Source organism: Echinops telfairi, unplaced genomic scaffold (assembly GCF_000313985.2).
Source record: "Echinops telfairi isolate 266 unplaced genomic scaffold, ASM31398v2 ScPeMD7_5;HRSCAF=22, whole genome shotgun sequence".
Taxonomy (NCBI): Eukaryota; Metazoa; Chordata; class Mammalia; order Afrosoricida; family Tenrecidae; genus Echinops; species Echinops telfairi.
The window spans coordinates 21,549,422-21,576,150 of NW_022103901.1; the positions used below are offsets into that span (position 1 = coordinate 21,549,422).

Consider the following 26,729-nt stretch of genomic DNA (forward strand, 5'->3'; position numbering starts at 1 on the left):
CCCCGACGAACTGAGTAGAAGTGCCCCGTGGGGTTCCTGGCTTCCTCAAGTACAAAGAGCTTGCCCTGTTAAATGCAACTTTCAGACCGACAGTGCCTTTGCGGTTTATTATGTCCCAGCTGAGGGGCTCAGGCGGCACAGACAGCAATTGGCGGTTCAAACCCACTCTGCGATTCTGCAGAAAAGGGCCTGGTGACCTGCTTTCTAGAAAGATTACACCCAAGAAAACTTTCGAAGTTCCACCTTGTAACATGCAAGGTTGCCGTTAGCCAGGGGCCAGCTTGGTAGCTAACATGCCCCGGATTTTACAGGGACATCTAGCCAACCTGGCAAGCCAAAGAGCCACCCTCTCTCCAAGTGGTCCTGCTGTGGGGCAGGGGGCTGGGGGTGGGGTGGGGGTGGGGGTGAGAGTAGCCTGGCTGCAGGAAGGGGCCCGTGGACTCTGGGCAGAGGCTCCGTGACCCAGGAGGACTGGTCCAGGAATTGCCTGTGACAGCCGGTGTTGCTGAGCTGAAGGGACTTGACTCTGGAGTTGCAGGGGCTTCAGAAGGTTTGGGGGAACGTGTACGTAATGAAAAGATGTCGGGTGTTCTCCAGGCGCTTCCTGCAGCCCCCCTGTACACCAGCTGCCTCCTCAAGTCTGTCTGAATTTCTGATAAACTGTGACTGAGGTTTCCCTTTGGCTATTCTTTCCCTCTCTCTCTCTCCTTCCCTCCCTCCCAAGGGGCTAGGTGGCACTGGGCGTCAGGGATGACTTGATGGGAATAGCAAAAAACGCCACAGAAAGCTGCCCTGGCCTGCGCTGCCCCTCCCTTGGCCGGTGTGGGTGTGGTCCCCAGCCCTGAGCCCGGCCCTCCGGCTGCCCCACCCACCAAAGAACAGAGGTAGACACCCACTCCTGGGCTCCCACTTTTATTGTCTCAAGCAGAATGTGTGCCAGCTAGAGGGGCCCTGTGCCCCTCACCCTCCCTGAACCTGTTCCCAGAGGCCAGCCAAGGCCAGGAAGGCACAGAGAGTAGGTGGGCCCACCTGCCTCTGTCCCTCAGGCAGATGGTGATGGGCGCTGCAAGTGGCCTGTCTTTCCAGCAGGGAGTTCGAGGGTCTCCGGAGCCCAGCTGGGGCGGGTGAGAATGCAGTGCCCCCTCCGTGAGCCATGGGGCCCTGGCTCTTGGGTAGGTGAGCACAGGACCAAGGCTCCGGGTGTGTGCCGCTTCAGCCCTGCCCTGTGAGAAGGCACCGTAAAAATGGGCAGGGCCCCTTGGCTTCTCAGGACCAAGGCCTGGTGCCTCCCAGGGTGGGCAGGGCTGGCCCTAGATGGCATCGCCCTCACTGTCAGACTCAATGATGTCCAGCGGCTGCAGGCGCAGAGAGTCGTAGTTGGGGGGCGGGGTGCCCGGGATGGGCATGGTTTGCCCATCGGCATAGCCCCCCGTGTCAGACCCACGGTCGTCCACATCGGGCTGGAAGCTGAAGTTGGTATGGGCCCCCACCAGCTCGGCCACGGTGGGCGGCGGCCCTGCGTAGCGCGCCCCGGCCTGCCTCTGCCGCAGGCTCCTGGCGAAGGCCACCAGCTTGATGACGGTGATCCACAGGAAGTCGATGATGATCTCACCAAACTCGATGAGGCACAGCACTGAGCCCCCCATCCAGAAGCCAAACTGGCCACCCAGGTTGGAGAGCAGCCAGACAACCTGTGAGGGAGGGAGGCTGAGGCACAAACCCGGGCCGGGCACCCAGCCGAGGGTCTGGGGAGGTTGGTTGGTGGGTGTGGGGGATAAAACGGGGTAACCAACTCAGCCAGTGATTTAATTTGGTCTTGCAAGGGACCACCCCAGCCTGCCCCTCCCCCAGAGGGACTCAGGACCTCCCCATCTTGGGGTACAGAGGGGGCAGGGCTGGCTCCACTCACATTGGTGGCTGGAGACTCTTCGATGGTACGATAGTTGAATTCTTGGAAGTAGATGTTGAGCTTGACAATTCCCTTCCTACAGGAGTTAGCGAGATGGGTTGGGACTGGCTCCTTCTCTGAGACACACCCAGGGAGGGCCCTGGGGCCTCCCCAACCCTCCTCTGACCTGACCTGCTCACGTGTGCACTGCGCACTCCCACGAGTGGCGATGTCCAAGCCAAGACCCTACAGGACTGTCCTCCGCCCCTTAGTCTTGGGGCCCCCAAAGCATCGTGGCCTGGCTCTCACCTGATGGGACTCCTCCTTTGGCAACCTCAGCTTGATCAGTTTTCTGAAGGCTACAGTGGGGCACACATGCCATTTTGGCCCTATGCCGGGGGTCTTTGTCCTTGTGCTGGGCAAAGAACCCTTGATGTAACTGGGGTAGGGGGGCCTTGGTCAAGGACCCCTTGGTTACACCTGATCAATTTGTGTTGGTGAGAGTGGGGGCTGACCAGACCTGAAAACCTACATATGAGAGGCTGAGGGCCACTGGCCTTAAGCGAGCTGGTTTAGACTCTTCGTGTAGGATGGATTGGAAGAGCCCTCGTCACAGAGGTTCCTGTGGGCAAGAGCATCACTCTTGGGAGGGCGGCGTGCCCATGGGGACACGAAAGCTCTGTGCTAGGGCCCTCCCCCACCGAGCCCTGTGCACCTCGCTGTTGCATCTTTATATGGGAAACTGAATTCTGGTGACACCTGAAGCCCAGGGGCTGCTGGGAGCCAGCAGGCAGGTCAGAAAGTAAGAAGTGTCCTTTGGATCTCGGAGCTTTGGGCCGGCAGCCTCAGGTACCAGCTCCAAATTTGGGGCCAGCAGGCCAGCACTTTGGGGCATTGTGTGCAGCTGCTCTTGTGAGCACTGGGGTAGCTCTGGGCAGCTAGAGGCTGAGGGCCAGAGTTCCATGGGGGCAGCTGCCGATGGGGGTCGGGGTGGGGGGGGGAGTGGGTGTGTGAGGACTGGATCAGTCTCCACATTCGGGGATGGGATTCATGCTGATCTGTACTGCACAGCTAGCCCGGTCTGACACAGCTCCAAGGGTCAGCTCTGAGCTCCCCTCTCCTTCCCCATGTGCACAGACTCCCAAGCCTCGCACCTTTAACATGAGGAGGGGACGGGTGGCCAAGTGGGACTCTTCCATCACACCTGATGGTCCCCAGAAAGGCTGCGATGGCTTATGACTCCAGGCCTCTGCCTAAGCTATCTTCTTGGACATGTTCGAAAGTCCTATTTGTCTGATAAGCTCCTACTTCCCCTTGGAGAGGCAGCTCAAGTGCCATCTTCCTATACAGACCACCTTACCTCTCGGGGAGAGGGGGGCTCTGTAAAGGAGGACTTTCATCAGATACAGACCATCATCAACTGTTTGCACATCTCTACCCTTTCTGCGCACTAGCTTTCTGATGGTATGGGCCGCATGCCTTCATTTGAATGGATGGAGAGATGGGAAGGAAGAAAAGTGGGATGGATGCTAACGGGTAGAGGATGAATGGAAGGAGGGATGAATAAGTGGAAGGATAGGTGTAGAGGGTGGAGACATGAGTGGATCAATGGATGGACAAAGATCGATAACAGGAGTGCTGGAAGGATGAAGAGACGGATGGGGGAGTGAGTGAGTAGATGGATGGATGAAGGATAGTGAAGGAGATAGAAGCATGACTGGATCCAGGATGGAAGAGCAGCTGATGGACTGGTGGGTGGATGGATGGGTTAGTGAGTGGATAGATAGGAGGGTGGATGAATGAAATGATGGATAAAGGAGGGATGAGTGAGTGGAAGGATGGCAGACGGAGGCAGGAAAGGATACGGAAGGGTAGATGCCAGAGGGATGGAGGTAGAGATGACACCATGGGTAAGCAGGCTCTCCTTTATGAAGATCCTTCACTCTTGGGCTGCCCCTCTCTCCCTGCCTACCTCTAGGCTTGGTTCAGATCAGCGTGAGAAAGTTTCTGGGTAGCTGCCCTCTGGCCAGCTCCTGGCCTCTGGTTTCCCCTGTCCCTCCCAGACTCGGGGTTCACCTGCTTATGGTGATATTGGCACTTTGGTCCCGCTCCTGGGACAAGACGTGGAAAATCCAGTCCTGGAAAACAAGAAGGCAGCTGGGAAAATCACGGCACCCCCAGCACTCGCTCCCAGTCTTGGCCCTGATGGGGCCGGCCCTTCACCTTCCTCAAGTCCTCTGGGGCCCTGTGCCATTGTCTCACCTCTGAGGATTCAGAAGGCCACTCAGCCATGGAGATGGTCATCTTGTACTTGGTGTCACTGGAAGAGAGAAGCCACCCTGTAGCTCCCGTGCCACCACCGCCCTCTCCCCGCCCTCCTGCTGTGCCCGCGCACCTGCAGGACTCGCTGCACTGGCTGATGCACGTCTCCCTCTGCTTCAGGCTCATCCGCAGGGCCGAGTAGCAGAAGGCTAGGCAGGAGAAAGGAAGTGGGCAGGAGTGGAGGGGGCATCAAAGGGCCCCCAGAGCATTTGGGAGAGGCCAGTGGCAGGCTCTCCTGCTCACCTGTGTTCTGAGGGGCTTCCCAAGGGCCTGGGGCCCTAAGGTGGGTGGTCCTGAGTCAAGGAGGTCCTCACTCCAAGGCCTCGTGTCCCTGGGGCCTCCCGGGGCTGGCCTGCATCCCCCACCCAGCCTTCCCACTTCTGCGCAGGGGTCTCATGCAAAGAGATGGGTGGCTAGAAGGAACCAGGGTCCCCTCCTTTTTTATGGCTTTCAGGGGAGGTGGACAGTCCCCCTTGTCCCCGGCAACATCCAGCGTTTGAACTTCATTCTGGGCCCCTCCTCTTGGGGCTTCAGCTTAGGCCTTGGGAGCCACCTTTCTGTTGGCAGTGAGCCTGCATGCACACTAGAGGCCCTGGGCTGCTGTTCACACCCGAGGCCGCACACACTTGCACACCAGTGTCTCCGGCACGTCGATTGCCTTTTCCATGGGCTTGTGTCAATGGAGGCACACGCGTGCGGGGTCCCCCACCCCCACCCCCACCCTCACCCAATAGGATTCATACGTGGTCAAGTCTACACTGTGTGGACTTGCCGTGAGGCGGGCAGCTCATTCCTGTAGAGAGGAAGAGGAAGGCTGGGCTGGCGTGCAGGGTGTGTGTGTGTGTGTGGGGGGGACTGTGACGCTTGTCCAAGCGGCACTCACCCCAGTCCGGGAAGTCGTGATTGTTGCAGTATCTTTTTCCACGGGGCAGCGGGTACAGGTAGTGGCCACAGCTGCAGTTTTGGATCATGTGATCTTGGAAGCAGGAGCGAAGGCAGGCCTGGGGAGGGAGCAGGGAAGGGACCCCCGAGAAGTTACTGCCCAGCCAAAGGGAGCTGACCCTAGCTGTGCTTTGGCGGCTGTTCTTCCTGTCCTGCCTCCACTAGGACGCAGGCCCGGGACACCAATGACAAGATGGGGCCTTGCTCCATCAAACAGTCAACACTTAAGATTTTCAAAAGCAGTTGTCCTGGGTAGCCTCAAATCTCCAACCTCTCAGTTAGTGTCCCAGTGCCATCCCAACTCTCGTCTCCCAGGGGTAGCTCATAGCATCAGGCGCCAGCCCCCGTTTGAGGATGATGGAAGTGGACCCACCCCTCCTTCCCATGGAGAGCTGGTGGGGAGAGGAGGGGCTGGAGGAGGTGGAGAAAGCTGGGGAACAGCCACTGGCCGATCCCCAGGATGCCTCCTGACCACGGAGGAGGGAGAGAGGGCCTTGGCTGCCCAATGCAGCTGACCTCAGCCCAGTCAGACGGGGTGTCCAAGGGCAGGTGGCTAGACTCCAGGGCCTCACACATGAAAGAAGGTACTAGATGCATGCATCTGTCTCCTACCTGGGAGAGGTGGTGCTGGTGGTCAGGTGCTTTTGAGTCAGACTCAGAGTGACCCTACGTACAAAAGAACGAAACCCTGCCCGGTCCTGTGCCACCCTTACCATTGTTCTGATGTGTGTGCCCATTGATGCAGCCACTGTGGCAATCATCTTGTCGAAGGTCTTCCTTTGTTGTTGCTGCCCCTCTACTTTATCAAGGATGATGTCCTTCTCCAGGACTCACCTCTCCTGACAATGTGTACAAAGTATGTAAGCCGATGTCCTTGTCTCTAAGGAGCCCTCTGGCTGTACTTTTCCTAAGACAGACTTGGTGGTTCGTCTGGCAGTCCACAGGACTTTCAATATTCTTCGCCCAGCACCAGCATTCAAATGCATCGATTCTTCTTTGGCTTTCCTTATACAGTGCCCCACTTTCACATGCATAGGGGACAAGGGGAAATCTTGCGCGAGGGCAGGAGCACTCAGCAAATGATAGCAAGCATGCGGTAAGTGGAAGTCAACAAGAGGGAGACCGTCGATGTGGCTGCAACAATGGGCTCAAATAGCAGAACAAGGGTTTAAAACCAGGAAAGGTGTGCATGAGGTTGTATCCTTTGACCGTACCTAATCAATCTGCATGCTGAGCAAATAATCTGAGAAACTGGATGGTATACAGGACTGAAGGAAGGCCTATTAGCAGCCTGGCTAGCTGAAAGCCAGGGGAACTGGAAGCACTTGCTGATAAAAATCAAAGACTGCAGACTTCAGTACAGATTACTACTCAATGTCAAGAAAACAAAGTCCTCACAATTGGTCCAATAGACAGCCTCATGGTCAACAGAAAAGCCTGACATTAAGATTGGACCTACAATCAAGGGTCACGGAAGCAGCAGTCAAGAGATCAAAAAGACATTTTGCAAGTTGCATAAGTGCTCCCCAAGTCCTCTGCCAAGGGTTAAAGAGCAAAGATGTCGTTTTAAGGATGAAGGTTGCGCCTGATTGAAGCCAGGGCATTTTCCTTCACCCCACAGACACGTGACATTGGACGATGGCTCAGGAAGACTGCCGAAGAATTGATGCATTTGAATCATCTGTTATTTGGAGAGGCCACTCCGTGGAGATGGAGACCATGCTGGGCGAGTGGAGCGGGTCAGGGAAGAAGAAGAGCCTCAGTGAGATGGACGGACAAGGCGGCTGCAATCGTGGGTTCAAACCAACACTCGTGAGCACAGCGCAGGACTGGACGGGGGTTTGTTCTGTTGAACAAAAGGCTGCACTGAGTCAGAACTGACTCAGGGCCCTGACTACAAGCAGCAAGCCTGACTACCAGCAACAGAGGTGTGAGGAAGAAATGAGGCAAGATTTGTCAAGCCTCTGGTGCCCTGCCTCACACCTAATAAGCACTCTGGGAATGGGATCCCTGTAACCCTGGACATCCCCAAGGACACACCTGCCCAGGTGGGGCTGAGAGGCCGGCCCTTAGCCCTAGGTAAAACACAGGATTGCACAGCTTCTGCGCAGCCCTAACATGTCCCACGGTCCCTGTCATGGACTGAACTGGGGCAGCGAGAAAGAGGAAGGCCCTTGGCGAGATGGACAGACACGGTGGCTGCAACGATGTGCTCAAACCTAAGAACAATTGTGAGGCCGGTGCAGGACCCGGCAGTGTTTTGCTCTGTTGTACGTTCAGGGCTATGAGTCAGAACTGACTCCATGGCATCTAACAACAACCATAAAAACAAGTGTGTCGATTTGGCTAGGCCATGATTCTTGCTACTCTGCCATTATCCTCCAGTGTGTGATGTGATGTCTTTATCCCATGTGTTGTAAGTCATAATGTCTATGAGGAGCCCCGGGGATTTAGTAGGTTACCCATTGGGCTGCTAACCCCAAGGCCAGCAGTTCAAACCTACCCACCGCTCCGAGGGAGAAAAATGAGGCTTTCTGTTCCCATAAAGAATTGCCGCCTTGGAAACCCAAGGGTCAGCTTGATTCTGTAATGTCGGGTTGCTGTTGGTTGGAACTGACTCAATGGCAGTGGATGAGTATGAGGCCCATGAGGCAGGATTAGTGGCAATTATGTTAAGGAGGCGGATATAATCTTTAAGAGTAGATTGTATCTTGAGTCAATCTCCTTTGAGAAATGACGGAAATGAAATAAGTGAGCAGAGATCAAAAGAATGTACTGCCATCAAGAAAGAAGAGCCAGGTGCAGCCTTCAGACCCAGGGTCCCTGCGCTGTGCACCTCCTAGACCCAGGGCCAAGGCTGGTACCAGTACCTCTGGAGGTCTCTAAGGAACACTGGGCCCATGAATGTGGGAAGGAGACCAGGACCCACCTTCGGAGTCAACAGAGCAAGACAACCTTTTCCTGGTACCCTGAATCAGACCAATAGCTTCCGAAATTGTGAGAGAATACCTTCTTGTATGTTAAAAGACATCGCCTTGTGGTATTTCTGCTTTAGCTGAGCCAGCCTTGCCAGGCGCAGCTCCCCCAGTGCTCTGAGGCCTTAGCCTGGCGTACGCAGACAGGCCCTCGGCCATGGGGCCTGCACCGTCTGCCCACCTGGATGGAGTAGGTTGTGTTGTAGCTGCTGTAGAGGTTTCGGATGGGGACGTCGGAGCCATTCATGGTGCACTGGCTGTAGGGCTTGCCTTTGCGCTCCAACTTGTCCTGTGTCAGACAAATGGCTTGTGGGCACCCTGATCACTGCCAGGAAGCCCCCGCTGCACCACCTTCCCATTGAGCTCTATAAAGCACTAAGCCTGTGGGGAGCAGGGATTCTGGGTGTGTGGGGGGGGAAGAGCTGCAGGCCCCAGAGGGGGTGCCTGTGGGCACTCACGTCTCCAGGGGATGGGTCAGTTGGTGGCCTTCTAGCCAGGAGGGGACTGGGAAGGGGTGGTCAAACTTGAAGGAGGCTGGGGTCCCTGTGTTCAGGTAGGTGGGCTCCCCCTGCTCGTCCCTCTGGGGGTGCTCATGGGCCAGGCCATACCACCATGACCCCGATGGACGTCTCGGTCCCTGCCATGGCGTAGATGCCCTCGTCTTTGATGAAGGGGTAGGACTTCTGCTCGTGCAGCATCAGCCGGGCCCCGGCAGTGGACGTGAGGAAGGGCACGTAGTCCTCCTGGCCTATGTCCAGGACCAGCTTCAGGCCTGTGGGGAGGTGGGCCGAAGGCTGCCTGAGCTTGCATCTCATACCAAAAGAGAGGCCTACCCACCCCCACCCCCCACTTACCTAAAAGCCCACTGCAGATAAAGGAAGCTTTCAAAACCCCAGACTTCCAACTTTAATGCCCGCTCCCTGGCCTCTACCCTCATCCTAGCCGTCATCCCCTCTGGCCTGGGCTCTGCATAGCTCCTCCTCCACACAGCCCGGAGAGGGTGGTGGTCCCTGCAGGGCCCCAGGAGGCACAGCATAGCGACCCAGCATGCAACACTCGTGTCCTCACTCCTTCCACATGCCCCCTCTGGGGCCTTTCAACAGGGTGCTTCTTCACCCTGCATCTGCACCTGTCCTCACCCTGGGCCTGGGTGGAACTGCCCTTTCTGTAACACTCAGGTCCGGGGCCACTTCTCCCAGAAGCCTTCCCTGACTGCCTAGGTCTGGGGTCTTTGTCGCACACTCGCCAGACCCTAGTTACCTGCCTCACTTGTCTTACAGTCTGTCTCCCACTCCCAGCAGACTGTGCGCTTCTGCTGCTGCTGTTAGAATCAATGACATTTTTCATTGAGGTGAGGTTCATCCCAGAAAACCAGCCGGTTTAAAGTGGACGATTCAGGAGCATTGAATAAATGCCCACAAGCTGTGTAACTGACACTTCTCTATAGTCCTAAAGCTGCCTCATCACCCCAAAGGAGACCCTTTCAGTTGCTATGAATTTGCCGCAGATGGTTTCCTCGGGTGGGGGGTAGGGGAAGGGAGGGGGGGCTTAGACCTGACGTTTGATGCACTGTGATGCTGTGACAGCGGGTGTCTGAGTGGAGGGTTCCTCTAACAAGCAAGACCCTCCAGTTGGGACAATAAAACCCATGGCCCTTGAGTCAATTTTAACTCATAGTGACCCCAGAGGACAGGGCAGAACTGCTGCCCAGGGCTTCCAGCCTGTGAAAGTCAGAAGTAGACGCTGAGTCTTTCTCCCACAGAGGTGATGTCAGTTTGAAATGCTAGCCTTCCTGTTAGCTGCCCAGTGCTTAACTCACTGCACCACAAGCCTCCTTTCGGACCGCAAGGGCTCACGCTTATTGCAGTGCACCAGCCCCAGGCAGACGAGCGTTGAGCTGCATGCTCTTACTGGAAGCTCACAAGAGCCGCGTGAGCTAGGGAGCTTTATTCTCCTTATTTTACAGAGGAGGAAACCGAGGCCCAGCAGGAAACGGATGAAGGGACTTGTCCAGGGCCGCCTAGTGAGTCAGGGGTGGAGCTGAGGTTCTAATGCGGGCAGGGCCACCCTCTGCCTCTGTCAAGAGAGCTGCCTGCACGTGGGTGCCACGCTGACCGGCTTCCTGAGCACAGGGGTTGAATGAAGGCCACGTAGCTCAGCTGGCCCACTCTGCGGGCCAGCAGCCCCAAAGGGCACTGAGTGACATGTCTCTCGGTTATTGGTAGGGGTCAGATGCCAGGCTCACAACCTGTGTGCCAGCCTTTCCCAGGGGACCCAGTGGTCGGCGCAGCCCCTCCAGAGAAGCAGCACCCTCGGCAGTCACATCCTGCCTGCTCTTCTCCTCACTCCCTTGCTCGCCGTGATGGTCCCTCTCCAGGAGGTGAATAGTAACTGCTCTGCTAGGTGGGAACATTCTGCAAATGCCCTTGTCTCTCAGAGCACCTTGTGTGTGGCAGTTACATCATCTCCTGTCAACCTGAGTGAATGGGTGGAGTTTAACTTGTCAATCAGGTTGCAGCTTGATGACCTCATTCGGAGGCACAAAGGAGAGAAATAGCTCCCTGGAGGCCAGACCCAGTCTCCCTGCCTTCCCTTTCCTGCTGTTGAGACACTCAGAGAGCTGGAGGAGACACATGGAGACCCGCCTCAGCGTTGAGATGCTTCCACCGCCACTGGATCCACAAGACTTTCTACCCCTAGGCCTGTGATCTTCCTGCATTCGACATCATTGCATGAGCTACGTGAGTCTGAAGAGGAGTTTATGGACTAGTATCAGACATACGGGCTCATATCAGACTTATGGACTTGATCTGGACTGGGTTGGGATGTTTCCTCAACATTCAATTGCTCTTGTGTATAGAACTCTTTCTTATACACATATGAGTATCTATGAATTTGTTTCTCTAGTCAACCTGGACTAATACATCATGCCTGCTGAGAAGTCTTGCCTCCCATGGCTTTGCTCCCCAGCCAGTAAGCCTTAGGCACAGCCAGCACACTTCCTGTCAGTAGAAGCCATGTGCTGCTGTGAAGCTAAACAGGTCTCAGCAGGGTTTTCAGACTAAGAGGAAAGGCCTGGCAATCTACTTCCTGACAGACACCCCAGCCAATGGCAACCTTATGGTAATCTACTTCCAGGCATCCCAGCCAATGGCAACCGTATGGTTATCTACTTCCAGTCACTCCAGCCAATGGAAATGCTATGATGACAACAGGCCCACCCTCATCTGGCCCTGAGATGAGCCCAACTGGACCATGCTTCCTTCCACTGTGCCCAAGTTCGCCAGAGTGAGGCTGAGTAGTGGGCAGCTGGCAGCAGCACTGCCTGCCAGGCTCTGGGATGGGCTGTTCACCCGCCTTCTGCCATGTGACTCAAAAAGGCCGCTGAGTACCACCACCACCACCACCCCCCCCCCACCCCCACCCCCCGCACCCATTATCTGAATAGAGAAGTTAAGGCTTCAAGAAGTCCAGTCTCCTGGCCAGATCACCCAATAAGTAAATGGTGGAGCTGGGGCTAGACCCGGGCCCTAGGAACATGAGCTCCTGACCACCGAGCAGCACTGGCTCCCGATCACCTGCCAAATGGGAACAACAGTCCCTAGCCCCAGACTTAGGAGCTCCGGGCAAAAGCATGGCCATGACTGCACTGGCTCAGCCTCCCCTGGGCCACAGTAGACTCCCTGCCCCTTCACAGCTGACGGTCTCATGGCCCCAACTCATGAGTCAAGACTTACCAGATTCAGCTCCAGGGTTGGCGGAAGGGAGGATCTTGTCTGTCATGCCCCAGTTGAAGATGTAACAGTTGCCATAATCAGGGTAGAAGATGGATGTGAAGTTCCTGGAAGCAAGATCCCTGGCTGGTGAGCGTGGGCAGCCCAGTCCAGCCATGCCCAGGGGCCCACCGAGTCTCTCTATATCAGTGACCCGAGAGGCTCAGGAAGGGAGAGGGCCCCTGGTGCCAAAGCCGGAGATGGGTCCTCAGACAGAGGGGAGAGAGGGGTCCTGCTGGGGTCGGGCTCTCAGGCCAGGATGACAAAAGACATTTTTAAGCTGTTTTCCTCTGTCTGCTGAACACGGTTTTGCATTTACGAGGAACACGGCAACTCAGATAGAGTTTGCCGAAAGGAGCTGGCTGAGTCCCGAACAGTGGGCCGGGGACCTGGGAACGCAGAGGGGACCTGGGCCCAGACGGAGGGCAGGCAGGGGCAACTTGGACCTGGAGAAGGTGGCGTTAGAGACCTTCAACATGAAGCACCTTATACAATATCCCACATTAGACCTAGAAATGTCTCCCAAGAAAAGAATTCAATGTGTATAAAAGCAACGTTTCCATCAAGATGCTCGGTGTCCTTAGAGGCCCGCCGGCATCGCCGTCACTTTGTGATGGAACATCAGAGAGGCGTGAGCAGTGAAGCACATGGGGGTCAGAGCCTCTTGTGTGTACGCTGCCACCCCATCCCCGAGGATTTTGAAGCAACTCTCAGACATTGTAATTTTATAATACCCACTGGCCGGTGATCGTCCTGCATTTGGCGTCATTGCACGTGTTTCATGAATCTGAATAGGATTTTATAGATCAGTATTGGACATATGGGATAATATCAGACTTATGGGCTTGGACTGGACTGGGTTGGGATGCTTTGTTCATGTACAGTTACCCTTCATATAAAACTCTCTCTTGTGCACATATGAATTTCTATGGATTTGTTTCTCTAGTCTACCCAGACTAACACTATGTCCTGCTAGAGGACATAGCCAGACCGCCCTTGTGTGTTTCGGGGGCTGTCACTTTTGACAGAAGTAGAGAGCCTCTTCTTTCTCCCAAATGACTGGTAATATTTTCCGGGGGGATGATGGTTCTGTTGTGAAGCCTGTAAAGGAGACCCAGTCTGAGACACCTGCTGACAGGTGTCAGACTGTGGTGTCTGGGCTGGCCGCAGCCTTGTGGGGAGGGAAAGCCCTAAGTCTGGATGTCGGGGGACCAATTCTCCATCATAGCCTTTTTTTTTCTTGGGGGCTCTTACATCTCCCATCACGATCCATACATTCATCCATTGTGTCAAGCTCATTTGTACCTATGCTGCCATCATCATTTTCAAAGCATTCTCTTTCTACTTGAGCCCTTGGTATCAGCTCCTCATTTCCCCCCTCCCCCCATCATAGTCTTAAATGTGTCTTTTGCTGATCAAAACTGGGTAAATGCAAAACAGATATATCTATATATTTCCATAGAATCCAGGATTCCTGGAGCCAAGAAGGCTGGATGAACCCCTGAAACTATTCCCTTGAAATAAGTTTTAAAACTTAAAGAAAAAGGGGGAAAAACCCCAAGTCCTTAAATTTCAATCAATAGTTTAACTTAACTGGCTAAAAAAAACCTGTTTGAGCATTATCCTGTTTGGAGAACTACATATATGGGAAAGAGCCCAGGTGGCCATGTCATGTAAATGTTGGAATTATCCACCAGTCGATCCCTGGGAGAAAGATAAGACTATGTGTTTCCTTAAAGATTTATGGCCTTGGTAAACCTGTGTAGTGTCATTATGAGTAGCAATCGACTCGCTGGGAGTAGGTTTGGGATATGTAATGAAATTGGCAATAGCACCTCTAAAGATTATCTAGGAATGTCAGTGCACAGTGGAATTGCATAGATGGGGGAGGGACAACTCAGCAAAAGGGGATGCGAAGGGTTAAGCAACCCAAAGAATGTAATCAGTGTCATTAAGTGGAACATGTAACAAAAAATGTCTTGATGGTTTTCCACGGTTCCTTTTCAAAAGCTAATAAAACAAAATGCTGCAAATACAGTCAAGTAAAGTACAGTATAAAAGCCACGGATTCTACCTCCCCCAAAAAGAGGCGCTCTGGTGGTACCGGACTGAAGCGCTCACCTGCGGCTGGCTGTCCTGTGAGAGAGCTGCAGTAGTCGGCTTCCTGGAAACCTGCAGCTCCAGAACCCGCTCTACTCGGTCCTATAGGGTCGCTCTCCGTCAACAGTGACTCAGTGGCCCGAGGCATCCCACCACACACACCTTTATGGGCCAGGCTCTGGTTGGATATTTTTATACACAACTGCTTTAATCCTCGAAATAACCCCAGGAGGTCAAGTGTATTCTTTGTCCCTATTTCAGAGAAGGAAGCGATTTCCTGTGTCTATGGTTGATCTCAGGGCAGGCTGTGAAAGCCGATACCAGTTCAGCTCCGGCCCTGCCAAGGTCTGCTCTGGGCATGTTTTCAACCTCTGGGCTGCAAAAGGGGCACCACCTTTTCCTCACTCAACTAAGAGTGGAGGCGGCGGCGGGGACTAGGCAGCGACATCAAGATGAACACCTCCAGCGCACAGAGCAGCGTCCCCACAGGGGTCTGTCTCTAGCTTGGCTGCTTCTCTGCTTCCGAGCCCAAGGCATTTCCCTGCTGGGTTCAGCCAGGAGCTGCAGCTGCTACCCCATGAAAACCCTCCCCTGCAAAGCAGTCAGTGAGCCCGTGCGTGTCAGAGTATGGCTGTCAGTGGCTGGCTTTGGGGGAAGCAATCAGGACTTTTTTTGGTTTGCCTTGCCAGGACTTTCTTCTGAGGCACTTCTAGGTATGGTCGGTTAGCAGTTGAGTGTGTTCATAGTGTGCATTACCCAGGGGTCCCTGCCCAGCAATAGGGGGTGGTTTACACTGCTCAGTCAGACCCTGGCACCTCTGGTTAGCACCTCCCAGAATCAAATGCAAGCTCGGAGCTGGGCCTTTTTGTAGCATCCTTGGTGCCTCGGCAACACTCCCGAGATGTTACCAGACTCGAAGCTGATCCATCTGCCTGGAATTTTCTTTCCTTGCTTTTTAGGTTTTAGCTGCTTCTCCCAGCAGCCTCCTTGCAAAGCTGTTCCTGCCCAAGTTTCTCTCCATCATCTCCACCCACTTCTTCCCTTCCCAGGAATCCTGGGTGGCGGGAAAAACAGTTCAGGAGCTTAGCTGTCTCCCAAAGGGTGGGCGGTATGAATTTACCCTGAAGCACCTTGGAAGAAAGGCCTGGTAATCACTTCTGGGGGGTGGGGGGGAACACAGAAACAAACGAAACCCCAGCCATGGTGGACCCTGTGGGGTCTCCAATGGTGGGTGAGTGAATCCCCCCTGCAGCACATGTTAACCTTTGAAAGCGTCTTCTTTATTTGCACTGAATCTAAGTCAAACCTGGGCAGTGGCCCTGCCAGTTTGAGGTTGAAGAGGCTCAGCGGCCAAGCACAGAAAACCTCAAGCACAGAAAGCCTCTTCAACCTCAAACTGTGTGCTCCAGCTGTGTGCTCCAGCTCCGAGACCTACTAGCTTCTGGACCTGGGGAGGGCACCCGACCTCTCTGTGCCATCCTTGTCCCACCTGCAGCCCAGGGGTACAGCAGCACCTCCCTATAGGGCCGGGGGTGGGGTCAGATACCTAGCATACTGTCACACTCAGCAAACACTGGTTGCTACTCCTTCCCGCTTGTCCCCAGCACCGGGCACCTAGTAGACAGACACTAAGTAAATATTTGTTGAATAAATTATCACATGTGATAAGGGCACCAACAGAGATAAGCCTGAAGGAGGGACACCTAATTCCCTCGGGGGTGGGAGAGGGCGGGCAGGGAAGGTTCCTGGAGGAGTGGGGGCTGAGCGGAGACTCTGGGGAGGAGGAGGCAGTGGCCAGGGCCAGGGGCAGGGCACAGAAAGGACACACCAGGCCCTGAGGGAAAGCAGCTGTGGGAAGTCCCTGCAGGGTCCCAGCCTCAGCCATGCAAAGCCCAGTGCGGGCAAACCAGCTCAAGCCAGGCACTGCTTAGGAGCACCCCCCCATCCCCACTAGGGGAGCAGGGACACCGTGTTCTCAAGAAACAGTCTGGACACAGGCTGCCAAGGAGCAGAGGCTGGCGGAGTGGGGCTGTGCCCGTAGCTCACTGTCTGTGCCACCTGCTTGTTGACAAGGCTCTCTACCCAGAGAGGCTGCTCCCTGCATGGCTGCTTCCAGCCCCAGAGGCAGACTGTCCCTTTGCAACCTTTACAGAGGCGCGCAGCTGCAGGGCACAGCACTATGCAGGGAGTCCTGAAACGGCACCGGGACTGGGTGACCCAGATGCAGGCTGGGGGGCAAGGAAGGCTTTGGGGGCAGAAGCCTTCTGGTCATTCACAAATTGTAGTACTCTTTCTACCCGACAGTAGTACTTTTACCACTGAAGTAATAGTAGTAGTAGTAATAAATGTGTACATGCTCCCAGATCACAGTCTCTGCATAGCCTTCTCTAATACAAGGAACCAGGGATCCTTGAACTGATTCCAGCTCTGGAGAATCATGCCATACCCAAAAGCCAGGAAATGCTCAAACAAACAAACAAACAAACAAACAAACAAACAGGTAAGGAAAGACATTCCAAGGGGCCAGAGGAACCAAGTTCCAGTGGCCAAAGATGGACGAAATGAGCCAGGGGAGAACCCAGTATTGGATTACAGCCCCACGTATAAACTACACACACGTTGATACTAGAGCGAAGAAGTGAGGGAATAGATAAATGAGTTGAGAAGAGACTAAGCTTCCCCCACCGAAGAATTCCAAGAAGATCCATTGCTCCCACAGGAGCTGGGACCCGGATGCTCCTCCTCCTTTGCTCCGTTCAGGGACTCCCTGTCAGGGGCACCTTGTCCTATAACCAACAAAAAGGCCACGAGGACCGTGTCAGATGGACCCTGGATTCCTGGACATTACAGGCAGAATGACTGTCCATTTTTTTCAGAGCAGAGCATCCAGGGCCTCCTGAAGGCTCTTAAGTTGAGCGAGCCAGGCTGAGGCAACAGCATGGCCCCGGGAGGGTGAGGCTTGAAGAAGCAGGAGATTCAGAAAGAGACCTTTTCCTAGAGAGCTGCCGTGAGCGAACTTGGAGGCTCAGAGGAGGAAGATGCCAGAAACTCTTGGGAACCAGACTTACCCAAGTGGTAGTGGTGGTGAAGGCGGTGGGGGATGAAGGGTGGGGGAGACAAGGCAGGTGTGGCCAGCCGCCATCCTCACTTGGAGGGGCTGCCCCGGGCCAGCCTACTGTGCTGACGGTTCGGTAGGCTTCTTGTCTTAACCAGCTCACGATCTACAAGCTGCTCCCCTCTGAGGGGTACCACAAGGTGAGGGTCGGGGGGAGACACAGGACAGGGCTGGCTCCTAGGCTGAGGATTTTATTTTGGTTAAATAATATCGTGTGTGTGTGTGTGTGTGTGTGTGTGTGTGTGTGTGTGTGTGAAAGCTTACAAGGCAAGTTTGGTTGTCTATAGCCATTTCTATACAAACTGTTCAGTGACCTTACATTTTTCTCGAGGTGCCAACAGTCTCTTCAATTGTATTCTGTTTGCGCCTCCATTTCCCTGGGTTTGGTTAGTTCAGGGCAGGGAGAGGAAAGGAGGCCTAGTTGGTTGTAAGGAGACCTGGATGTCCTGGCTACTCTTCTTCCATCCTCTGGCCCCTCTCAGAGGGTTGTGCAGCCCTTACAGGGCCCTGCTCTGAGAGCGGACATGAACCAACCCCTGTACCCTTCGCAGTAACTGCCAGGGAAACATGGCCATTGTCCCCCTCACAGAGATACGAAAACTAAGGGCAGGGGATGGTGGGATGCCCTCCCCCAGGTGCCCTGTGCCGGGCTGCACCCATCTTTGACTGTTGACAACTCGGTGTCCCTTCCTCCTGAGATTGTCCCAGGCTGATGAGCCCCCTTGCCTGGGAAGTTAGAATACCCCAACCTAGCCCCCTGGAGGAAGCCCACAGTCAATGGCAGATGTCGGGGTACAAAGGCCAGCCCTGGGATCCTTGGGTGGTGTAAACTGTTCATGTGCTCAGCTGCTAACCAAAAGGTTGGGTTTCAAATCCACCCATAGGTACCTCAGAAGAAAGGCCTAGTGATCTAATTCCAAAACCCGAGCCCCCCAAAACGCTATGGGCAGAGTCCAACTGTGATGCAGGAGGGTCGCCATGAGGTGGGGGCAGCCCCACAGGTTTGTCTTCTTCCAGGAAGGGTCAGGCCAAGGCTAGATTTCCTTGCTTTTCCCTGTAATCCTCCTTCCCTTTCACATTTTCCTAAAGAGACGCCCTCGGTGCCTCCCAGGTTCTAGCTCGGTTTCCAGGAAACCCAGTCGGGGAAACTGGTGCCGACAGCTGGTAAGTGGCCGAACCAGGATTTGAACCTTGGCCAGTCTGGGCTCCCAGTCACCACCCTCCGCAGCCTCTCACCTGTGGTTGCAGGGCTCGGCCCCGAACAGGCAGGCCAGGATGAGCCGCTCGCTGGGGTAACCCATCTTCATCAGCTCTTTTCTCGGCACCTGGGAGAAGACGTTGGTGGCCTGCAGGACGTACCACTCTGTCACAGCCTGCGTGGCACTTGTGAAGTTCTGGAAGGTGCACGTCGTTCCATTGCGGCTGCACTGTGGAGGGCGAGAAGGGGTCCTGTGGGTGTGGGTGCTGCAGGCAGGGGCCCCCCATCACTGTCAAGGGTGCAGGCAGTGTGTGGCCGTGTGGCCCATGACCTGGCTGCTGGGAGAGTTGCCCACACTCACACCCACTTCTGCCTCACACACGAGATTGTGTTCACACAGCTCACCCACCTTCCCAGGCACCGCTCTGCAAAGGGGGCTGTGGAAGTGTCTGCGGTGGACATGAGCAAAACCCACACACGTGCTCACCTGCACACATGCGCCCGGAGACAGGGAGCCCCTGACAGCTCTAGCCACGTGACGTCATGGTTACAAGCAGCGCACAGCTAGAACCTGCCATCGAGGCGATTCTGACTCTTAGTGACCCTGCGGGACAGAGGAGCTCTCCCCCATAGGGGGTCCAAGGCTGTCAATCTCTATGGAAGCTGACTGCCACGTCGTCGTTCTCCTGCACTACAGCTGGTGGGTTTGAACCCTCGGCCTTTCTGTTGGTAGCTGAGTGCTTTTAACCACGGCATCACCGGGGCTCCTCATACCTCTCTCCATCTCCCCTCGATGTTCCCAGATTCACACCGGGGGCACCACACTCATCCTCATGAGACCCCCTCATGGGGCCTCCTTTAGAGACACAGGCCCTTAGGGTTCCCCGACTCTTCCTCTGGACCAGCGGTTCTCAACCTGTGGGTCACGACCCCTTTGGGGGTTGAACGACCCTTTCACAGGGGTCGCCCGATTCCTAACAGTAGCAACATGACAGTGATGAAGTTGCAACGAAACTAATGTTATGGTTTGGGGTGGGGGGGTCACCACATGAGGAACTGTATGAAAGGGTCTCAGCATGAGGAAGGTTGAGAACCACTGTGCTGGACAGATGCCAGCCCAGCTCTGCCTGAGGCTACAGGGGCAGCGAACAGAGTCCCTCCACTGCTCTAGGAAGGACAGGTAGACCTGAGTCTGCAGGGGTGCAGCCCCCCTGCCCCCGCACCCCCATCACCACTGCCAGCTCTCCGCAAAGGACAGCGCAGGCATGGCACTAGGCTCCCGAGGGTCTTTCAATGGTCGATTTTCTCCTTGGTGTCGCAGACCATCAACGGCTCCAGCTGCTAGCCAGAAGGTCAGAGGTTCAAAACCCTGATGCACTGGGGGTCACGATGGGGCGGGCTCAGCTCAAAGGCAGCTGGCCTGCTGTTGGGAAGCAGGAGAACTTCTCCTGCGGGGGCCACTGGGTGGTGGGATGGTAGCCTGGTGCTGCCAGGAGCCCCTATACGGGGGGCCTGCCACAGAGGGAAATCAGCATATGGAGAGAGAGGGGCCGAATGACCCCATCTGAGCACCTGGTCCCAGCACACCTTAACACAACAGACTTGCTGTGTGCGCGAGAGCGCGCGCATGAGTGTGTGTATGTGCGTGTACCAATAAAAAATACTGCTTTGCTTATGCTAGCGTGAACTGGGTCATTTGCATCCAAAGGGGTCTTGCTGAACATACCAGCTAGATCTTTTTGGACAAGTTCTGCAAACAAAAAGAAGGCCCTGGCGCTCAGCCAGCCTCCCCGCCGCAGCCCGACCCAAGGAAGGTCTTCCAGGAAAGCAACTCCCCAGCAGCCACTTACAAGTCTCATGGCCACTTTGCAGCCTTGGCCATTGCAGATGCTGCCGGGCGCCGGGCTGCTGCTTGCTGAGCCGTTGTAGTTATCCCCGAAGAGGTCCAGGACCACTGGGTGGTGGGGGTCCCGCTCATCAATGAGGACCAGGGGTGTGTGGTTCCAGATGGTGAAGTTTAGGGCCCTGGTGGCGTTGGCATGGCCCGGCTCCGGAGCCAGGATCCTCTCGAGGACGGCTTCCATCAGTTCGTCCAGGTCTTTCAGCAAGTGCTTGACTTTGGAGTATCTGGATGGGGGAGAGGGCAATCAGAGGTTGTGGGAGGGGGCGGGGTCTTGATGCCTGACCATGCTGGTGGGCAGGTGAGGGAGTTTCATCATTTTATATCAACTTGAAGATGTATGCAAGTGGGGGGTGGGGTGGAATCCAAGCTGCCCATCAGGTCACAGCCTGATGGTGCCTCCTTTGGGGGGGTTTCTTATAACCGGGGAATCTGGGGGAACTCTCCCCCTCTGCCCCTTTGCCTTCTTGCTTACTGGGGTGCTGCTGTGACCCTGGGGGCTGGGGACATCCTGCCATGTTTCCACCGACTTGGGATCCATCTGACTCTACACCACCCGGCCTGTAATCCTTCTGCGTCCTGCTCACCATTCGGCGTCCCTGGTCTGTGACCACGTGAGTCTGAAGAGGGACTTATCGATGAGCATCAGACTTAAGGATTTGAGTTGGACTGGATTGGGATGCCTTCTCGCATATAGTGGCTTCTTGACAGCAAGCTCTTTCTTATACACAAATGAGGGTCACTGGAGTTGTTTCTCTAGACAACTCGGCCTAACACAGCAGGACAAATGGAATCAGGGAGGGTCTCTGCCTCCAGGGGCTAGGAAGAATTCCCTGCCAGGTCCCACCTCTCCACCCACTGCCACGTTGCCTGCTCCCTACCTACTTACTAATTCCTTCACCAACTGTTTCATGAGTACCTACTATGTGCCAAGACCTGTGTGCAAACAAGACAGCCTGAGCTTCTTTGCTCATGAAGTTCACATTCCAGTGGGGAGGAGTCCTACGAGCTCACTATGCCCAATGCTAGAGGCCTTCTAAGCTATACTTCACCACAATCCCATTTCCGTCCCCACCTAGAGATGAGGACATGGAAGCATTGGGATTGGGGATTCTCCATGGCTCCCTCTGGATAGACTCGGTGGGCTGCCAGGGGCACCATGCTTGTGCGCAGGATCCTGATGTCTCCCCTCTGGAAGACCCTGAGGGTCCTAGCTCTCCTGTGCAGCCTGGGGGACAGGAGCTAGTTTCAGGAGGGAGGAGCAGGGCTGGGGCCTGGGTTTCCGTCGCTTCTCTCAGCTCCTGGAAGTGGTGAGCAGCCTGTTGGGCAGCCATGTGCTCACAACAGTATCCCGGTGCCACCTCCTACCCTGCTGCAGCCTGTGGCCACCAGGACAGTGCGGGCCCACTCCAACTGGGCGGCTGCCTGCACGGCACAACCCTGGACAGGGGCCAAGGTGCCAGTCCAAAGTGTAGAGCAACCAGAGGTTAACAGCAGGCCCCGACTCTGGTCCCACCGTCCCCGGGCCTTGAAATAAACCAGTGGGGTGCCCACAGGAAGAGGAAGGCTGGCAAAGTGGCAGACTGGAGCATTGCCCACAGGAACTGTTGGCATAGGTGGGCTACCATGTGACTCTGGGTTTGAATTCTGCATGCCTGTGTGACCTTGGGAAGGTGTGCCCCTCTGAGGCTCTGTTCCCTCATGTACACAATGGGAGGGGGTGTGAAACTATTTACCACCGCTGAGGGCGGCTGGGAGGATTCAGCGAGGTGATGCTCATGAAGCACTTGGAACAGTGCCGGGGACAGAGTGTTCTTGCTGTCACTGTTATGACGAAGGGTGCTCTCTCAAGTGGCTCCAAGGACCCAGCCCAGCAGGCCAGAGCCCTGTTACTAGAAAGGACGGCTTTCGAATAACGCTAAGTGTGACCCAAGGTGTGGCAAGCGTGTCCTTCGCAGCACTGTCCCGCCGGCGTCTCACGTCTGGGCCTCTGCACGTGCAGGGGCTCCCCTTGGGGGCACCTTCCCTGTTCTGCCTGGTCAACTGCTGCTCATTTCTGGGGGTCCTTTTTCTCTGACCGACGAACTCTCTGCCTCTCCAGAACGCGCAGGCGCTCTTCACGGGCCGTGTCTTCCTGGGGGACAACAGGCAGAATGGTGAAAAACCGCCCACTCTGGGGTCAAACCAGGCCGAGGCTCAGATCCTGCATGTGTCCCTGGGCGAGGGAGCTCCCTTCTTTGGATCTCCGTGTCCTCATCCCCAGCAGGGCCGCTAGAACAGTACCTACCGCTAGGTGGGTGGTGCCCATTAAAATGGGAGACATTGCCCCACCTCCTCTCCAGCCCACGCGCTGCCTCGTACTTCACAAGCCCTCATGGCAGTTGTCAGTTTTTGAAACCATCACAAGGGCGAGTCATTCAACACCTGTGAGAAAACCTGTTTCTCTGCCGGGCTGTGATGAGGGCAGGGGCATGGTTTTGTGTACTACTGTATGCCTGCAACAGGGCCCGGTACAGAGTATCTGGATGGGAGAGAGGGCTGTCAGAGAGGTTGCGGGAGGGGGCGGGGCAGTTGCCTCTTGACGCCTGACCATGCTGGTGGGCAGGTGAGGTAGTTTGGCGATTTTATATCAACTTGAGGATGTACGCAAGTGTGGAGGTAGAATCCAAGCTGCCCATCAGGTCAGAGCCTGATGGTGCCTCCTGGGGGTGGGGGTGGGACTCTTATAACTGGGGAATCTCCATAAAGACCTACTGAACACATACAAGAGGGCTTCTGAAAATTTGTGGCAACGTGGAATTAGAAGATAATGGAATTCCCGCCCCTCCCAGACTTTTAACAGTCCCCTCTGGATAGGTATTAGCATACCTGAAAAACAAACAAACCCAGATCCCCTGCCATCATGTTGCTTCTGACGCATCACAGCCTTATAGGGCAGAGTCGAACCGCCGGCCTCCCTGAGAGGCCGTGAATCTTGGTGGGAGGAGAATGCCGCCTCTTTCTCCCACAGAGCGGCCGCCGCTGACCTTCCAGGTAGCCGCTGACGGCTTAACCACTGTCCATGGGACTGCGGATGGCTGGAGACCGGGCCCTGAGGGTTTCTTTCTTTAAAAACCATTTTATTGGGGGCTCTTACAGCTCTTATCACAATCCATATTTCCCTCCATTGTGTCAAGCACATTTGTACATATGTTGCCACCATCATTTTTAAGACATTTTCTTTCTACTGGAGCCCTTGGTATCAGCTCCTCACTTTTTCCCCTTCCTCCCTTCCTCGTGAACCCTTGATAATTTATACATTTTTTTTGGTCATGTCTTACACAGACCACTGTCTCCCTTCACCTACTTTTCTGTTGTTCATCCCCCTGGGTGGGAGTTATATGTCAATCATTGTGATTTCTCCCCCTACCTTCCCCTACCCTCCTGGTATTGGTACTCACTACTCTCATTGGTTCTGAGAGGTTTATCTGTCCTGAATTCCCTGTGTTTTGAGCTCTTATCTGTACCAGGATACATGCTCTGGTCTAGCCGGATTTGTAAGTTAGAATTGGGGTCATGATAGTGGTGGGGAGGAAGCATTAAAGAACTAGAGGAAAGTTGTATGTTTCATCGGTGCTATATTGCACTCTGACTGGATCCTCTCTTCCTTGTGACCCTTCTGTAAGGGGATGTCTGATTGTCTACAGCTGGGCTTTGGGTCTCCACTCTGCCCTCCCCCTCATTCACATACATATGATTTTCAGTTCTGGGTCTTTGATGCCTGATGCCTGATCCCATCGACACCTCATGAACAAGCTGATGTGCTTATTCTATGTGGGCTTTGTTGCTTCTCAGCTAGATGGCCACTTGTTTGTAGCCTCACTTGTCAAGCCTTTAAGACCCCAGATGCTATACTTTTGATAGCTGGGCACCATCAGCTTTCTTCACCTCATTTGCTTATGCACACATTTTGTCTTCAGCGATGGTATTGGGAAGGTAAGTATCATGGAATGCCAGGCTATTAGAACAAAGTGTTCTTGCGATAAAGGAGTACTTGAGTAGAGGCCCAATGTCCATCTGCTACCTTAATACTTAACATATAAATATGTGTACATAGATCTATTTCCCTATCCTTATATATAAATATATTTACATACGTATATGCCTATACTTAGACCTCTATAAATATCCTTTGCCTCCTAGTTTTTCCTTTATTTCCTTTTACTTTCCTCTTGTCCCACAATTATGTTTGACCTTCATTCAACTTTCATTAATTCCTCTTGGCTACCTTGCACTTGATCAAACCCCACCAGACATCCTATGCCCTCCTTGCCATAGATTTTAGATCACTTGTTCCCTTGTCCTTGTTTTTTTTGGCTCCCTCCTTTCCTTTCCCTGCCTCCCCCTTTACTGTGAATCATTAGGCCTGTTGTTTTCTGCTCTGGATTGCTTATCTCGCCTATATTATCTAGATAGACATGCAAAAACAATGATAAAGGCAAAAGTAAAACAACGCAAAACCAAAAAACAACCAAAAAGAAAAGCCTATAAATAGTTCCAGGTTTGTTTGTTGACCTTCATGAGTGTTTTCCAGTCAAGTCTGATGGGTTTTTGTGAATTTTAAAGCTTGCTTGTTACACCTTGGGCTGCTAACTGCAAAGTCAACAGTTCAAAACCACCCACTGCTCAATGAGAGCAAGCTGGGGCTTTCTGCTCCCTAAAGAGCTACAGTCTTGGAAACTCACAGGGGCAGTTCTAGTCTGTCCTGTAGGGTTGCTGTGAGTCGGCATCTACTTGATGGCAGTGAGTCTGTTTTGTGGGAAAAAATGAAAGAAAAGAGTAGAAAGAGAAGGGAGGACAGGAAGAGAAAAAAGCGAAGGGGAACAAGGAGACATGAAAGGGAAAATAAAAGCAAGAGAAGAAGAGAAGGCCAGGAAAGAAAGTTGGAAGGAAGACAAGACAGAAGAGCCTCTGCAGTGAGGTGATCTCGAGTGCTCCAGGGACCACCTACTGGAAGGGGCTGGCATTGCAGATGGTGACAGCGGGGAAGTCCATGTTCTTGAAGCCGATGGAAAGGGACACGCTGACCTTCCAGCTCAGGTAGGTCTTGATGAAGACACCCCACTGCCAGAAGACGAGGGAGGCGAAGAGCAGGGTAAGCACAAACCACATGGCCTTCTTCTTGGGCCCCTCGCAGATGATGCGCTTGGGGCCGTGGGTGTTGGTGTTGTTGCAGTACCAGACCAGCAGCTCCTTGTATGTGTAGCCGGGGCCCTTCTGCAGCCGATGCAGGCACTTCACCAGGTACTTCTTCACATGCATGGTGGGCCCTGCACAGAGACGCAGCAAAGTCACGTCAGATGTGTCTGAGGTTGACCTAGCTGTAACCGAGCAAGGGCACTGGAGACAGGTAGACAAACCACCCCAGCCCTAACACACTTCCTGCCACCATCCACCTGCCCATCCTCCTCCTAGCTGTCTGCTATATGCCAGGCAGGGGGTTTGAGCTTGTGAACGCCCAAGGTTTCTTCTCTCTGAGACTTGCCAGCCTAGTAGGCACATTACACAGACTCTCTACTCCTCAGGCTCTCCGGGTGTAAAATGGAGATCATAATCGCAATATTTGTTGAGAAGGTGAAATTAGAGTATGCATAAAAGTGCCAATTATGATGCCTATCACAGACTACGGAGCCCTGGTGGCATAGTGGCTATGCGTGGTCAGCAGTTCGAAACCACCAGCAGCTCGGAGGGAGAAAGACTGGGCTTTCCACTCCCGTCAACAGTTACAGTCTCGGCAGCCCACGAGGGGTCGCTGTGAGTCAGCACTGACTCGAGGGTGGTGAGATCGCAGACTAAGTGATCCATATCTTAGCTGCTATGGTCATTAGTGGTTAGTGGGGAAGGTAGCGCTTAATCAACTAAGCCATCAGGAAATGCCCAATTAGAAAATGTGACAGGAAGGCTGGGGACGCTGTGCCCTGAGATCCTGGAGGCAGGAAAGGACCAAATGAAGAGTAGAGACTGAGCTGAACGGAATCTCAGCTCTGCCATGGGGAGCGGTGTGACCTTGAACAAGGCACTCCTGCCCCGTGCCTCAGTTTCTTCAACTGTACCACGGGAACTACCACAGCTTTCACCTCGTAGGCTTGCTGTGTAGTGGCACCCCTGGGGCTACTGTCATCCAGGACAGTAACTCATGATGTCAGCACCCTCCATGGGCCTCCTCCCACACCAGATCATACCGAATCTTTAACCACACTGAACCCAGCGCCATCAAGTCGACTCCAACTCACAGCAACTCTACATCGGGGTTTCCGGGGCCTCATGAGTCTTTATAGGAGCAGAGAGCCACAGCTTTCTCCTACAGAGCTGGTGGGTTCAAACCACTGACCTTGGGGTGAGCAGTCCAATACTTACCCTGACAATGCTACCAGATAATCCTTAGTAAGGTTTATTATCAATTTTAACCAGAGAATAATAATGTGATAGATATAACTATAAATGGCTTAAATATAATATTTCTTCGATCATAAGAAT

The 26,729-nt window shown here is 54.2% G+C and overlaps 1 protein-coding gene across 2 annotated transcripts in view; it reads right to left on the minus strand.

Moving 5' to 3' along the window:
* Positions 1-896: 896 nt before the first annotated feature.
* The window catches only part of SCNN1B (sodium channel epithelial 1 subunit beta), a 71,424-nt gene continuing 45,591 nt past the window's right edge, over positions 897-26,729 (minus strand). For both annotated transcript variants that reach the window (XM_045285410.1, XM_004705725.2), the window contains exons 3-14: positions 25,204-25,522; positions 20,164-20,440; positions 18,352-18,542; positions 11,865-11,968; positions 8,736-8,899; positions 8,309-8,416; positions 5,094-5,211; positions 4,284-4,359; positions 4,151-4,208; positions 3,965-4,026; positions 1,910-1,985; positions 897-1,691 (exon numbers count right to left, since the gene is read on the minus strand). In XM_045285410.1, the coding sequence (XP_045141345.1) occupies positions 1,311-1,691; positions 1,910-1,985; positions 3,965-4,026; positions 4,151-4,208; positions 4,284-4,359; positions 5,094-5,211; positions 8,309-8,416; positions 8,736-8,899; positions 11,865-11,968; positions 18,352-18,542; positions 20,164-20,440; positions 25,204-25,514 (1,926 nt within the window). In that variant the 5' untranslated portion in view covers positions 25,515-25,522 and the 3' untranslated portion in view covers positions 897-1,310. The remainder of the gene's footprint in view (positions 1,692-1,909; positions 1,986-3,964; positions 4,027-4,150; positions 4,209-4,283; positions 4,360-5,093; positions 5,212-8,308; positions 8,417-8,735; positions 8,900-11,864; positions 11,969-18,351; positions 18,543-20,163; positions 20,441-25,203; positions 25,523-26,729) is intronic.